General features: G+C 42.2%; 1 protein-coding gene across 3 annotated transcripts in view; it reads left to right on the top strand.

Moving 5' to 3' along the window:
- Nucleotides 1-16,751, top strand: part of LOC122553895 (BRD4-interacting chromatin-remodeling complex-associated protein-like) — a 92,382-nt gene that overhangs the window by 40,701 nt on the left and 34,930 nt on the right. For all 3 annotated transcript variants that reach the window (XM_043698385.1, XM_043698384.1, XM_043698383.1), the window contains one exon: nucleotides 2,751-3,002. In XM_043698385.1, coding sequence (XP_043554320.1) covers nucleotides 2,751-3,002 — 252 coding nt within the window. The remainder of the gene's footprint in view (nucleotides 1-2,750; nucleotides 3,003-16,751) is intronic.

Below are 16,751 nucleotides of genomic sequence, written 5' to 3'. Positions count from 1 at the left end.
CCTTCGACTCCCTCATCTAAGTCATTAATAAGTCATTAATAAAAAGGCACATGAAAGTTATTACAATGTAATATATAGATCAATCTGATCTTAGAGTAGGATAGAAGGCTGCACAACACTAAGGATGGAAGGGCCTGTACTGTTCTATGTTCTACATTCTCCTGACTTGCCACAACCCAACTTCCTTTTGCCCCAACCTAACCCTAAGCTTAGCTGTTATCGTTCCTCAAGCTTCTTTCAAGCTCATTGTGTCCACAAGACCCCTTCCTATGCCCTCAACCTTAAAGTGCTAACTACACAATAGTCCTTCTGGACTCCACATTAGGTGATCTTATTGCAATTCTCTCATCTTATGTTGTATTTCCCTCCCTCCCTCCCCTCCTCCTTCAAATCACCCCATCCTCAATAACAAAAGTACTGACTGTCCTTGCAACTCACCAGCTTCCCTCTCCACCTCCCTTTCCAAAGTCCTTGATGATGTTGTGACCTGCCAAATCTGTCCCGAAACTCCATGTTTGAATCTCTCCTCTCAGCTTTCTGTCTTGTATAACTCTTATTAAAGTGATTGGCTTCCTATGTGACATTGACAAAGGCACACTTTGCCTCCTCACCTAAACAAACTGCATATCATCATCTTTCAGCATTCTGTCCAGACTTTCCAGCTTCGCTCTCCTGGTTCCATTCTTATCCCTGTCATTATTTTCAGAGTATCACTTGCAATGGCTCCTCTTCCCATCCCTACACTATTATCTCTATTACCAAGGATCTATCTTTGACCACCTCCAGTTTCTTATCTACATGTTATCCTTCGGTGACATTACCTGAAAGCACAATGTTAGTTTTCACATGTATGCTGGCAATATCCAGCTCTACCTTACCAGCGCCTATTTGCATTCCTCCACTGTCACTAAATTCAATGTGACCAACATTCAGTTCTTGATGAGTACAGATAACCTCCAACAAAACATTCGGAAGACCGAAGCTGTGTTTCCATCACCATCCTGCTGCAAACTCCATTTTGCAGCTATAGACTCCATCCTTCTCTCTCCCTGTCACAACAGTCTGAGCTGGAACCAGACTGCTCCGATCCTACTGTTGGATTTGACCTGGAGATGAGCATCTGACCGCATTCTGAAAAAAAATCACAGAATTCTTGTTGTGACACAGAAGGAAAACATTCAGGCCATTGCCTCCACACCAGCTGTTCGAATGAGTGTCATTCATGCTGATTTCCTGCTTTGTCCCCTAGACTCTTGCACATAATTTCTAACCAAGTTTCCAATATTGTCTTGAAAGACTCATTCATGCCTTTTTCCACCCTTGCCTGATTTCATCTGCTGCTGAAGCCATCACTAATTTCTTCATTATTTATTGATTTGATTGTTGCAGTCTGTTTCTTTGCACCGTCCATAGTTCGATCGCCCACAAACTTGAGGTCTTTGAAAGCCTCAGCTGCTGGTGAATCAGCTCATTCCAGCCATTCACGCCCAACTTTCAATTACTTGCTGATGGCATTGGCCCCCAGTTCAGCATGTTTTAAAATCTTCATTATTCTTTTCCCATCTCTGTGATTTCCTCCAGTCTTAGCCCCAGAATTTGCTGCACATCACCATTTCTGGCTTCCTGAGCATTCCTGATTTCCAGTTTTTCCACATTCAAGTACCTGGGTCCTGCATTCAGGAATGCCCTTCCCCATCACTGTCTTTTCCTTTGAACTGCTGTCTTAAAACTGGCCTCTTTGACCAAGCTATATTGTCTGTCAAACTATCTCCTTGTGTGGCTGGATGCTTGGAACACAGCATCACCATGTTTTTAGAACTATTTCGATGTACATTGTCATTGTAATAAAGAAGCCACATTTTCTTGTTGAGATTTGTATTATCAGTAAAGGTGATTTCTCTTAATTCTACAAAGGTCTATTTTTATTTTGGCATTCTTTCACTGGATATTAGTGATATGACAAGCAGAGCATTTATTGCCCATCCCCAATGGTCCTTCAGTGGTAGCTGCCTTTTTGAACCACTGTAGTCCATGTGCTGTCGGTTGAACCGTAATGCCCTTATGGAGGTTTTCTGTATTATTGGTGATATATTTCCAAGTCAGGATGGTGAGTGGCTTGGCGAAGAACTTGCAGGTGATGATGTTCCCATGTATCTGCTGCCCTTTCCTTCTAAATCGTAGAGGTCTTGGGTTTGCAAATAGCCTTGGTAAGTTTTTGCAGTGCATCTTGTAGTTAGTTAATCCACACTGCTGCTACCGAATGACAATGGTAGAGGGAGTGGAGAAATGTGCATGTGGTGCCAATCAAGTGGGCTGCTTTGTCCGGGATGGTGTCAAAATTCTTGAGTGTTGGATCTGCATCAATCCAGGCAAGTGGGGAGTATTAACGCACCCTTATTTGTGCCTAGAAGATGGTACTTTGGCTCTGAGGAAGCAGGAAGTGAGTTACCTGCCACTGTATTCTGATCTGATCTTGTAGTCGTTGTGTCTATGTGGTGAGTCCAGTGGAGTTTTTGGTCAATGCTAAGTTCCAGGATGTTGACAATGGGGGATTTGATGATGGTAACACCATTGACTATCAATGGGTGATGGTTAAATTCTCTCCTGTTGGAGATTGTCATTATCTGACATTTGTATGGCGCAAATGTTCCTTACCACTGGATATTGTCCAGGTCTTGCTGCATTTGGACATGGCTGGCTGCTAAAGTGTTTATTAAAATGAATTATTTTTGCACCTTTTTTATTTCCAGAAAGAGCAAAAACAGCAGCTCCTTTACCAGCAAGCCTTGAAGCTCCAACAGGAGAAAGGCCTCTCACTGACCTCTGGCAATGGCTTGGCTGTACCACTCTCTGCCAGCAGTGTCCCACCATCTGGAAGTAGACCTGGAGTACAAACAAACACTGTCCTCATACCAGCCAACACTTTTCTGGTGGAGCCCAAAAACCAAACAGTCTTACCTCAGAGTCAACCCAGCCAATTCCTGCCAGCCTTGCCAGGCCAGGTATGAACTGATTCCAAGTTGCAATATCTTTATTTAAGTAGGTGTATCTCTGTTTACTTTCTCCTGAAGCCAAACCCAATGGAATTCTCATCAGACATCCGTTAAAGTTGTGATTTTGTCACTAGTATTGTTCATTTGAGAAGTTATATTTATCCCTTGTTGGATCCTTGTTGCTATCAGTTTTCAAAGCAACAATGACCTTCATTTATATAGTGCTTTTAACAATGTAATAGTGCATATCAGAGTGTAAGTTGACATCATGCCACATAAAGGAAAATGAAACCAAATGAGGAGAGGGTGATCAAAGAGGAATGTGATAAGACTTGCCTTATTCTCCATTGGGATAGAAAGTGAAGCAGTCCAGTCCAAAAAAAAGGGAGGACATGAGATAGCTTTGGCAAATAGAGTTAAGGAGAATCCAAAGGGTTTTTACAAATACATTGATTCTTCTGCTCCTCAGATGCTGCCTGGCCTGTTGTGTTTTTCCAGCACCACATTTTTCAACCCCTCAAAGATCAGCAAGGCAGCCTTTGTGTGGAACCACAGGATATGGGTGAGATACTAAACGAGTGTTTTGCATCAGGGTTTTTCTGTGGAAAAGGACATGGAAGGTATAGAATGTAGGGAAATAGATGGTGACATCTTGAAAAATGTCCATGTTACAGAGGAGGAAGTGCTGGATGTCTTGAAATGCATAAAGGTGGATATATCCCCAGGACCTGATCAGGTGTACCTTCGAAATCTGTGGCAATCTAGGGAAGTGATGCTGGGTCTCTTGCTGAGATATTTGTACCATCGATAGTCACAGGTGAGGTGCCAGAAGACTTCCCTAGGAGGTTGGCTAACATGATGCCACTATTTTAAGAAAGGTGGTAAGGACAAGCCAGGGAACTATAGACCAGTGGTGGGCAAGTTGTTGGAGGGAATTTTGAGGGACAGGATGTACATGTATTTGGAAAGGCAAGGACTGATTAAGGATAGTCAACGTGGCTTTGTCTATGGGAAATCATGTTTCACGAATTTGATAGAGTTTTTTGAGGAAGTAACCGCTTCTGAAGAAGTATCCTTTAAAGAGGATTGATAAGGGCAGAGCAATGGTTGTGATCTATATCGACGTTTGTCAGGCTTTCAACAAGGTTCCCCATGGGACATTGGTTAGCAAGGTTAGATCACATGGAATACAGGGAGAACTAGCCATTTGGATACAGAACTGGTTCAAAGGTAGAAGAGAGAGGATGGAGGTGGAGGGTTGTTTTTCAGACTGGAGGCCTGTGACCACAAGGATTGGTGCTGGGTCCACTACTTTTCGTCATTAATATAAATTAGTTGGATGTGAGCATAAGAGGTATAGTTAGTAGGTTTGCAGATGACACCAAAATTGGAGGTGTAATGGACAGTGAAGAAGGTTACCTCAGATTTCAATAGGATCTTGATCAGATGGACCACTGGGCTGAGAAGTGGCAAATGGAGTTTAATTCAGAAAAATGTGAGGTGCTGCATTTTGGGAAAGCAAATCTTAGCAGCACTTATACACTTAATGGTAAGGTCCAGGGGAGTGTTGCTGAACAAAGAGACCTTGGAATGCAGGTTTATAGTTCCTTGAAAATAGAGTCGCAGTTAGATAGGAGAGTGAAGAAGGCATTTGGTATGCTTTCCTTTATTGGTCAGAGTGTTGAGTACAGGAGTTGGGAGGTCATGTTGCGGCCGTACAGGATATTAGTTAGGGCATTGTTGAAATATTGCGTGCAATTCTGGTCTCCTTCCTATCGGAAGGATATTGTGAAACTTGAAAGGGTTCAGAGAAGATTTACAAGGATGTTGCCAGGGTTGGAGAATTTGAGCTATAGGAAGAGGTAGAATAGGCTGGGGCTGTTTTCCCTGGAGTGTCGGAGGCTGAGGGGCTGACCTTATAGAAGTTTATAAAATCATGAGGGTCATAGACAGGATAAATAGGCAAAGTCATTTCCCTGGGGTAGGGGAGTCCAGAACAGACGGCATAGTTTTAGGGTGAGAGGGGAAAGATATAATAGAGACCTAAGGGGCAACGTTTTCACATAGAGGGTGGTGCATGATTGGAATGAGCTTCCAGAGAAAGTGATGGAGGCTAATACGATTGCAATATTTAAAAGACATCTGGATGGGTATATGAATAGGTTGGGTTTGGAGGGATATGGGCCGGGTGCTGGCAGATGGGACTCGATTGGGTTGGGATATCTGGTCAGCACGGACGAGTTGGACCGAAGGGTCTGTTTCCGTGCTGTACATGTCTATGACTCTGTGACTAGGGTCCTAAATTTTAATGAAGGAATTTACAAAGATGTGAGGGGTGAGTTGGCTGCTATATATTGGGTAACTTCATTGAAAGGCGCGACACTGTATAGGCAATGGTTAGTGTCTAGGAATTGAATGCATGCATTGCAATAGCTGGACAGTTGTTTTGCTATAATATGCATTTCGTCAGCACGAATTGGCTATATCGTGATTGACAAACTGTGGGCATTGTTTGGATAACGCGAACCATCTACCGAGCGGGTATTGCAATTTTCTATTAGCGATCTTCTACAGTGCAATTTTTGGTAGCATTTTTCCATAGCACGAGGTTGCAGAGGAACACAACTGTCGCGTTATTGCAGAATGACCTGTGCATTCCTTTTAGACAAAAGAACAGAAAAAGAGAAGTGCTCAACTATGACTAACAAAATAAATTGAAGGTAATACTAACTTCAGAGAGGAGCCATATCAATTTACTAGAGAATGTAGCAAACCTCAGGTTTGGAAGCAGTGTAGAATTTAGCAAAGAAGGTTCAAGAAGTTGATTAAGAGGGAAAAAAATGGGAGTTCCAAGATGGCAGCAATCTGAAATGATAGCTTTGCTGGACTTTGCACTACAACACAGGCGAGGCAGAGCTGCAGCCCACCCAGTCAAGTCATTTCTACACACAAAGTCTGTTAAAGAGCCGTAGAACTTTAAAGTCTTACTTACCTTCATTCCCATCGCGAGGAAATGCCAAAGAAAGAAAGGAGCTCACCAGAGGCTGGGGCTGCAACCCAACTCATTGGCGCATTGGACCTGATTACTTACCAGGCCTTGGTTGCAGAGCTCACAAAGTCTTGCAAGATGCCAGGAAAGCAGATCAAGGAAAAGCTGGCCCTGATATCTGCTATGTTTCAGAAGGATGAGCACAGCTGGGTGACCTCGGGATAAGGTCAGACGAGGTCGAACGCCGAGTCACAGTGCTGGAGGCCAAGATTGACTTTTCTAAGGTTAAGATCAAAGCCCTGGAAATGCAGGTCCGTGGTCTACTCGATCATGTTGATGATCTTGAGAATAGGGGCAGAAGGAAGAATCTTGGTATTGTTGGTCTGCCAAGGGAAAAATTGTTGAGCAGTCAATGGAATTCTTTGCGAAGTGGCTGCCAGAATTCCTTAGCTTGGAAGCTAAAATGGGAAAAATGAAAATTAACAGAGCTCTATCCTGGTGCGGTTCCACAATTATCGAGTTAAACAAAGTGTCATGGAAGTTTTCACAACCCAAGGGAAGGATCCAGGGGCTTTGGTTTGCGAGGGCTCCAGGATCACGTTTTTTCAGGACTTCTCGGCAGCGGTGATCTGGAAAAAGAAATCCTACATTGGCATCAAGAAAAGATTAAGAGAGCTTGGGATCCAGTACTCTCTAAGATATCCAGCAGTGTTTAGGCTTACCTTTAATGGATCTGTACACTTACTTCACTCACCAGAGAAAGCAAGAAACTTTGTGGGCACACTAACTTAGACTAGAAAATTTAATAGGTACAGGTAATAGCGTTGTTTGGGTCAGTTCTTCTTAAAGGAAGTCTAGTTGGGGTTTTCTTTCTTGTTGGTAATAATCTGCGTTCAATTACACTCGGGAATGGACAGAATATTCACTTCTCGCTTCTAAGTTAAGCTATACCGGGAATGAATCGGGTATTTACTTTTAACACCTTTGTTCACATTACTATTCTTTTTTTTTATTTTCCCTTTTTCTGTCTGTGTTTGTGGTGCAGCCCCAGGCAGGAGGAGTTAAGAAGGTGGTTGGGATGGCAAGATGCCTATGGACGGGCAGTTTAAGCCGGGTTCTGGTATTTAACTACCTTGGTTGCCATATTGGCAACGGAGCGGGAAACAGGGTCTTGGGGTGTGTAGGTGTCCACTCTGAGCGGGGGGTAAATTGACACTTTACATGCAGTTGTTTTTTGTTGTACATAGTTTTTGAAAGTTTTGTAAATTTGTTAGTTGTAGCTGTTTTAGTTTTTGTAGTTGTTATGGTCTGTGGATTTTCTTTCAATGAGGGTCAGCGCGTTGTAATTTGAGTTCAACATTTCTGGAGTCTAAATGTTGCTACAGAATGCAACGGCTTTGGTGTGCCTAAATGGTGTGCCTGGAATATTAAGGGGAGCCACTCGCCGTTTGGAGGAAAAAGGTACTCTCCAGTCTTACAAAGGAAAGGGTGGATATTGTCTTATTGCAAGAGACGCATCTGGATGATAAGGGACATTTGAAATTGCAGCAGAGTGGTTATGATCGGATTATTTCTCATATTTTAATATTAGGAGTAGGGGGTGGCCATACATGTCAGGAGGAATCTCCCGTTTAAGTTAATAGAGCATGTTAAAAACACATACGGGAGGTTCGTAATCTTTAAAACCATGATAAATGGAGAAGAATATGGTATTTTAAATGTTTACTGCTCCCTAGCTCATCCCTTCAAATTTCTGGTAGATGCATTCTCTAAGCTGATTAGTCTTGTATCTCAGCATATTATCATGAGGGGGGTTGTAATTGTTTTATGGATCCTATGGTAGACAGATTTCCCAAAGGCCCCCCGATACCCTCTTTACAATGTAAGCAGTTGGAGGATTTGTGTGTTGAACTAGGGTTGGTGGAAGTCTGGAGGCATACCCACCCTGCAGGCAGGGATTTTATTTCTTCTCCAATCCGCATGGGTGTCACACCAGGATTGATCTCTTTTTGAACCCTGCAGCACACATGGACTCGGTGACATTCTGTACAATTGGGAATATTACTATCTCTGATCACACTCCAGCGTACTTATTGGTCAAGGACACTGTAGTAGGTTGAGGATACTGGCGAATGGATCTCTTCATCCTTAAGGATAGTACGTTTGTTGAGTATTTCTCCAGTGATTTCAGGGCATTCATAGATATTAATTCAGGCTCGGCCAGTAATCCATCCATTTTCTGGAAAACTGCTAAAGCTTAGGCTAGGGGTTTAGCTATTTCCTACTCTGCCAGTAAGAAGCGGCAGAACAGTGAGCAGCAACATCTGCTCGAAACATGGCTGAAGGCAGCCAAGAAGGCATTACTTTAAAATGGCCCTCGTTGGCTAAGCACTTCGATCCACTCGAAGCTAAGAAGGAGCTTACTTTTGCAAAACAAAGGTTGTTTGAGCATGATGATAAACCAGGCAAGTACTTAGCGTTTCTTGCCAGGAAAAAGAGCCCCCCGCCCCCAAGTCATCACTTCGATCAGGGAAGGTGCTGGAAACCTAACCTGTGATTCTAAAAGGATTAACACGGCATTTCGGAGATTTTACTCCGAATTATACCAGTCTGAAAATTGAGGATGAGCTGGTTAGGCTGGAGTCTTTTCTCAAGAATCTGGATCTCCCAGGTGTAACCTCCAAACAAGAGTCTTTCCTTAATGCCCCATTATCAGTGCAAGTGGTGCAGGAGCTTCAGCGCAGAAAGGTGCCTGGTACTGACAAACGTCCCAGTGAATTTTGTAAAGGATTTATAAACATACTGTCAGGACTGATGCTCAGCATGTTCAATGATTCATATAGTCATGTCTGTCTTCTGCCATCCTTAAGAGAGGTCAATATCTCTCTTATTCTTAAAAAAGGGAAGGCCCAGGAGAACTGTGCTTCCGAAAAGCCCATCTCACTTTTCAACGTTGATTACAAAATCCTCTCTAAGACTTTTACACTAAGGCTAGAAACTGTGTTGCCTTCCATTATTAAAGAGGACCAGACAGGCTTTATAAAGTGCCGCAGATCATTTAATAATGTTAGGAAGTTACTCAGAGTGATCCAAGCGTGTCAACAACAGTCTGTCCAGGGATTAGTGATCTCTCTTGGTACAGAGAAGGCATTTGATAGGGTTGAGTGGCCGTATCCTTTTTATATTTTAGTGCAGTTTGGCATGGGTGAAGCCTTTATCAGATGTGTGAAGAACCTCTTGCTGCGGTTCTTACCGATGGTGTGCAGTCAAGCAATTTTAATATCCTTAGGGGTAGTCGTCAGGGCAACTCTCACTATTGCTCTTTACTTTGGTGACTGAACCGCTAGCGAAGACCATTCGTTGGGTTCCAACATATCTGCTGCAGAAGTGGGGTCAAAGTCACACAAGATTACATTGTATATGGATGATATCCTTACCTTTTTGCCAAATCCAGGAGTTTCGGTACCTCATCGGATACAATGCGTCAATTTGTTTGGCATTTTTATGGGTTACAAGATCAACTTTGCAGAATCAGAGGCCATGCCTATGGGTGGTGTCCCGAAAGTGCCTGGTTTCGAGGGTGAATCCCGATTTCCCTTTAAATGGTCACGGGAAGGTTTTCTTTATTTATGTCTATTCATTACTCCCATTTTTGAATGACTGTTTAAAGCTAATTTTGCCCATTTATTTGACAAAATCAAACAGGACCAGTGAAGGTGGGAGGCACTTCCTATTTCTTGGCTAGGTTGGATAGCTCTCATTAAAATAAACATTCTCCTCCGCTTATTGTATGCTATGTGAATGCTCCCTTTGATCTTCACGAGGCAAACATTCAGGAAAATGAACAATTGGTTCATTTCTTTCATCTGGTATCATAAGCAACCCCTTATTAAATTAACTAAATTACAACTGCACCACAGATTGGAAGGTGTGGACCTCCCAGATATAAAAACTATCAGTTAAATTCGCTGTTATCTTACGTGAGTGATTGAGCCCATGGGGGTCCACTTTCAATATGGTTAGATATCAAAACTTCTCAGGCAGGGTGCCCTCTTACTAGCTTGATGTTCCTGGACAAAATGAGGACAGTTAAGGAATATTGCCAAAATCCAATAGTCATCAGTACTGTTACAGCATGGAGGGCAATGCAGCAAAGTGAAGGCAATATTGCTAAAACATTATTTCTTATGCCTGTAATTGGCATGCTGGGTTTTTGACCAGGGATGATGGCCTCTGGGTTCAAACTCTGGGTAGTTAGGAGTGTGTTTGAGGGAGACATACTGATGTCTTTTGACCAGTTAGCTCGCAAGTACAAGCTACCTAGCAGATGCCTCTTCTGCTTTTTTCAAATCAGGGACTTCATTCAAAAAAGAACTAAACTTCTAACTGACTCCCGACATGGAGAAGAGGATGCTCAGTGCTCAGGACACACTTTCTGTTAGCACTCTTTATCACCTTTTGGGGGACAGCTCCTTGGATGAGGCCGAGTGGCTTTGTAAGGTGTAGGAGAGAGAGCTGGGTGTTGAGATCTCCTCTGAGATGTGGGGAGAATTTTTTTTTAGATTACTTACAGTGTGGAAACAGGCCCTTCGGCCCAACAAGTCCACACCGACCCGCCGAAGCGCAAAGGCCGAGTGGCTTTGTAAGGTGTAGGAGAGAGAGCTGGGTGTTGAGATCTTCTCTGAGATGTGGGGAGATTTTTTTTTAGATTACTTACAGTGTGGAAATAGGCCCTCCGGCCCAACAAGTCCACACCGACCCGCCGAAGCGTAATCCACCCATTCCCCTACATTTACCCCTTTACCTAACACTACGGGCAATTTAGCATGGCCAATTCACCTGACCTGCACATCGTTGGAGTGTAGGAGGAAACCGGAGCACCTGGAGGAAACCCACGCAGACACGGGGAGAATGTGCAAACTCCACACAGTCAGTCGCCTGAGTCGGGAATTGAACCCAGGTCTCTGGCGCTGTGAGGCAGCAGTGCTAACTACTGTGCCACCGTGCCGCCCAAATGATATTTGGGAAAATGTCAAAAAGATCTCAATTTGCAATCGGACCCTGGCCTTGCAGTTGAAGATCTCCACAAGGTCCACTTGGCTCCAGATCATCTCTCAAAATTTAAAACGGGAGTACCTTCAACATGTCCCAAGTACAAAATGAGTACGGGTACTCTCACTCATTGTCTCTGGTCCTGCCTCTGGTCCGGACATACTGGAGCGCTGTGGTTGATGAAATAGAGAGGATCTTGGGGACAAAGGTGGAGAAGGACCTAGTCTCTCTTCTTCCTGACCTGGCTAGTGTACTGCCTTTAGATGCGCATAAAAAAAACTTTTCAATATCCTTACTTTTTGCGCAAGGAAAATCAATATGCTAGGATGGGTGTCTGAAAATCCCCCTGTTTTTCGGGCTGGCATAAACTAATCATGGAGCGTATCCTTTTGGATTTTCTTACCGGTATAGTGCACCATAAAACTGAGAATTTCCATACAACATGGCAACCCTTTTTGGATTACCTGGGCACAGACTTGTCTGCCACACTAATAAGGGCTTTTATATAGTCATAACAATTGTGTTTAATGAATCTAACACCCAGAGAGGAAGAATTACAAACATATGAATATGAATAAATTAATGCTCTCGATTGTCGAGAGCTATTGTTTTGTCTCGCTGAGCCGTATTATTATTTATTAGTTAATTGTTAGTTATTATTTATTTATGTATTTAGTTGGCCCTTATATTCTGTGCTTTTTCTTTGTACTTTTTTGAATTGTAATGATTTGGATTTGTTGTAATATTAAAAATAACCCTTTTTTCAATAAATATATGTATAAAAAGTCTTAAAATGAGAGTAAACTCACAATATAAAATCACTCCAAGAGGTTCCATATCCGTGTCATAGAGTCATAGAGATGTACAACACGGAAACAGACCCTTTGGTCCAACTCGTCCATGCCGACCAGATATCCCAATCTAATCTAACCTGCCTGCACCTGGCCCATATCCCTCTAAACCCTTCCTATTCATGTACCCATCTAGATGCCTTTTAAATGCAGTAATTGTTCCAGCCTCCACCACTTCCTCTGGCAGCTCACTCTATACATGCACTGTGTGAGAAAGTTCCCCCTTGGGTCTCTTTTATACCTTTCCCCTCTCCCTCTGAACCTATGCTCTCTGGTGCTGGACTCCCCCACCCCAGGGAAAAGATGTTGTCTGTTTATCCTATCCATGCCCCTCATGATTTTCTAATCTTCTATAAGGCCACCCCTCAGCCTCTGACACTCCAGGGAAAACAGCCCCAGCCTATTCAGCCTCTCCCTTTACCTAAAAAGAAAAAGATTAGTGCAAACAAATGTTGAGTCCCGTACAATCTTGAATAGGGGTGAATTGATAATAGAGAACAAAGAAATGACAGAGCAATAAAACAACTACTTTAGTTCACAGAAGAGGACTCAGAAAATTTCCTTGAAATGCTGGAGAGGCAAGTGTATATTGGGAAGGAAGAATTGAAGGAGATTGATATGATTACAAAATACTGCTGGAGAAATTAATGGTACTCATAAAGATACTAAAGGAAGTGACCATGGAAATAGTGGATGTGTTGGTTATCATCTTCCAAATTTCTGTAGATTCTGGAACAATCCCTGCAGATTGAACAGTGGAAAATGTAACTCTACCATTTAATATAGGAAGGAGGGAGAAAACTGGAAATGGCAGACCATCAGAAGGAGGGAACATCTATGGATATAATAACTGGACACTTAGGATATGGATTTATAAAAAGAAAGTAGCATTTGACAACTCACTGGAGACTTTTGAGGACGTATGGTGCAGAATAGATGAGGGCAAATCAGTAAATGTGGTGTTTTGGATTTTCAGAAAGCTTTTAAGAAAGTCCCACAAAAGATTATTGTAATGCAGAAAATCAAAGCACACGGAACTGGTGATAATATACTGGCATGGATTGAGAATTGGTTAGCTGACAGGAAACAGATTCTTTATTGATTTTAAATCCCATCTTCCATGGCAGATTTCAACCCAGAACATTAGCTGAGTTTCTGGATTATTATTATAGTGATAATATCACTAGGCTTTTATCTCTCCCCGTTCCTGTTCCTATTTCCCATGTTTTGAAAAAAAAAGAGAAGTTGAAAGTCTAATTAAAATGTAGAGATCATAAAATGTGAGGCATGAAAAGAGGCCAATCAGTCTATTGAGCCCATGCTAGCTGACAAGAGTCTCTCTGGACCGATCTTCCATTCCAGTTGCTCGCCTGTAGTTCTGAAGGTGACTGTATTTCATTTGGATATCCAAGGACTGATTCAATATGATGAGGGGTTCCATCTCAACCATTCTTCCATTCAGTGAATTCCAGACCCTGACTACCTTTTAGGTAGAAGAAATTCTTCCAAACCCCCTCTCACCCTCTTGCCATAAATCTGTGCTGTGGGTTCAGGCCTCTCAACCAAAGTGATTTGAACCCACTTAGTCGAGAACCCTCCAATTTTATATTCATCAATTCAAACTCCCTTCAGCCTTCACTATTTCAGATTAAACAACTGAACCCTATCCAATCTTTCCTCTTGTGTAAAATTCTCCAACCCAAGCAGCATTGCCACATGTCATTTCAGTACCCTCCATGGTGTAATCACATATTTCAGATACAGCATGTAGTGTTGCTATGGCCTAAGTAGTGCATTATACAGCTACAATATTAAACATCTATTACACATTTTAGTGTATCCCATGCACTTACATCATGACTTACCATATGCTGGAAATCAAACCCTACTATTCGGCACAAATGTGAAAAGGTATAATTAAACTATTCAAAATCTCCAATTTGCCTGTCTGATAAACTTATCTTAAAAGATAACATCCCCCCCACCCCCCAAAAATTTCTATCCTTAACAAGGAAATAACTGGTTATCACAAGGCAGTTATTTTAACTAATGGCAGTTAGAAAACATGAATTAGTGATAAATGCCTAGTCCAAACAGGACTTCACTCTAGCAGCTTTTACACCCAATACCCTCCTTAGAGGAGAATACCAGATTGCTGGGTGAGTGGGCCAGTGGTATGAGTCTTGAATTGCATTAGCTCACAGCCAGTATGCATACAATGGTCTCTATCTGGATTCTATAATGCTATAGTTAAGGGGAAATGTTTGAAGAGGGTTTAGTCTTGGTAATGCAATGGTGTGATGGTATCCGTGAACTGCAATGATTCAAGATGGCGGCTTACCACCACTGTCTCAATGGTCATTGAGGATGAGCAAGAAATGCTAGTCCAGCCAATGACGCCTACTTCCCTAAGAATTAATATAAAGAAGAAATCTGCACCTAGTGTGTGCTGAATGTGAGACATTTCATTGTGGGATTAACCTTAATGATTCCGGATTCAGGGTTCCCTCTATCTACTTCACTCTCCCTCAGTTACATCATCTGATAGCACAATATTAGTTTTCACATGTATGCTGGCAACATCCAGTTCTATCTTAGCATCGGTTCTCTCCACTCTTCCCTTGTCACTAAATGATCGGACTCTGTAATATCCAGTTCTTGATGAGCAATAATTTACTTCCATTAAATACTCGGAAGTGTAAAACCATTCGTTTTGGCCCTTGCTCCACACTCTGGCAACAGCTTGAGAATAAACTAGTTTTATTCACAATCTTGATATCCATATTTGACCCAAGACAGCTTCATATTCGCACAAACACTGAGATTCCCTGTCTGTAAAGTTGTCCAACTGCAGCTCTGTCTCAGCTCATCTGCTGCTGAAGTCCTCATCCAGGGCATTTTTATTTGTAGACTCAATTATTCCAGCACTCTCCTGGCTGCTGTCTCATATTCTACCCTCTATATACACAAGGGGACATCCAAAACTCTGCTGCCCATGTCTTCAATCACACCATGTCTTTCTCTGTGCTAATCTGTGCCAGCTCCAGACAAGTCTTCACACCCTCTTCTTTCAAATTCTTCCAGGACTTCACCTTTACCTATCTCTAAGATCTCCTACAGCCCCACAACCCTTGAAGATATCTAAAATTATCTCATGCAGGCATGATTTTTAATTGCTCTGCCATGTGCTGTAAGCTCCTGCACCCTCCCTGCACCCACTGTCAGTTGACCTGTCTTCCAAATTGTAAGACTTTTTGGAGAAAGTGAGGTCAGATGTCAAACGAGCACCACAGTGTGTAGCATTGTGAAGACAATCGACTACCCATAGAGCAAGAGCATCAGACGTACAAATCTGTCCAGCTGGAGTGGTCCATAGTTTAGTAACAGGATTACAATAGCAGCTGGGTTTGGACCACAACTGCCTTTCAGAATCAGAGGTGTCCCTCTGTAAGGTAACAACATCTTGAATGATTGGCGTCAGTTTACCCAAGGTAGACCCATCCTTGTCAGAGCTTTCAGTCTGGCTCACCATTTTAGGCACAATCTTAAGACGATTGCGAGAGACCTGTTTTGCAGCCTCATCAGCAGCATGGTTACCAATGTCAACAGGGGATTGGCCAGTAGTATGGGCAGAAAGTGAGGTCTGCAGATGCTGGAGATCAGAGCTGAAAATGTGTTGCTGGAAAAGTGCAGCAGGTCAGGCAGCATCCAGGGAACAGGAGAATCGAAGGGCTTATGCCCGAAACGTCGATTCTCCTGTTCCCTGGATGCTGCCTGACCTGCTGCGCTTTTCCAGCAACACATTTTCAGCGTGTAAGACTTTTTGACCAAGCTTATTGTTTTAACCATATTATCTCCTTACCTGGCTTAGTGCTTGACTATGTTTTACAATGCACCAGTGAAGCACTTTCGGATATTCTGTTTCATCAAAGGTGCTAAATAAATAAATTGTTGTTAATTATGACATATATTGGGGACCATAATGGGTCTATTTCAAGAGGAAAATCAGCAAAATGAAGAAAAGAATTGGTCTACACACATTGAAGGGAAGAAGGGTAAACACATTCGATTTAAACGCAGCAAGCTTTGGTTTAACTGGCACCTTATGAACCGGCAAACATTATATAGTTCAAATACCATGAAGTTTACTGTATTATTCTGTCTAATAATTATAATTATTTAATTTATTTACTTAATGTATATATACTTGTTCAATTGAATGGCCACACAAAATATCAACAGTTGATTCACTGTTGAGTCAATTTCTCCTCAAATACTGTGAACTACCGTGATGTCCAAGGTTGCAAGTGAGAAGGCTCCCTCCCAGGAAGTTTTATTTAAGGCAAAGTTGCATTATTATTGAAGTGATTTATGCCATAAATCAGGTATAACAGTGATGTGTATACCTCCTGCATCATGTTTCTATTATTTAGTGTGTATTTTTACCTTGATTATGTGGACTTCTTGATAATCTGGAATATTTGATCAACCAGCACATTCCTGGTGCCATAGTTATTGGATAATAAAAGGTTTGCTGTACATCACAGACCTACAGAGCTGATATGGTGCAAAATGTAGCCATAGGTGCCTGTAAACCCATCGTGACTGCTCTGGTTTAATTACACAGTGCCAATCTCCTTATCTCCAGATCTCTACATACTGTTCCAGTTCAAATAACCATCCAATGATCTCTTGAATGTCTCAAATTATTCCCCAAATATGCAAGTACAGACATGTGAGCATAAAAAGGTGCTTTTTTTACATTGAATATTATAGAAGTGCACAAAAAGAAAGAAAAAAACACATTTGTGTTGAAGCTTATTGTATTGAAAATGACATGGTTCACTACTGGTGTGCTGTGTATAG

Source organism: Chiloscyllium plagiosum, chromosome 10 (assembly GCF_004010195.1).
Source record: "Chiloscyllium plagiosum isolate BGI_BamShark_2017 chromosome 10, ASM401019v2, whole genome shotgun sequence".
NCBI lineage: Eukaryota > Metazoa > Chordata > Chondrichthyes > Orectolobiformes > Hemiscylliidae > Chiloscyllium > Chiloscyllium plagiosum.
Note: the sequence above shows the minus strand (reverse complement) of the source record. Positions and strands in the feature narration are given on the sequence as shown.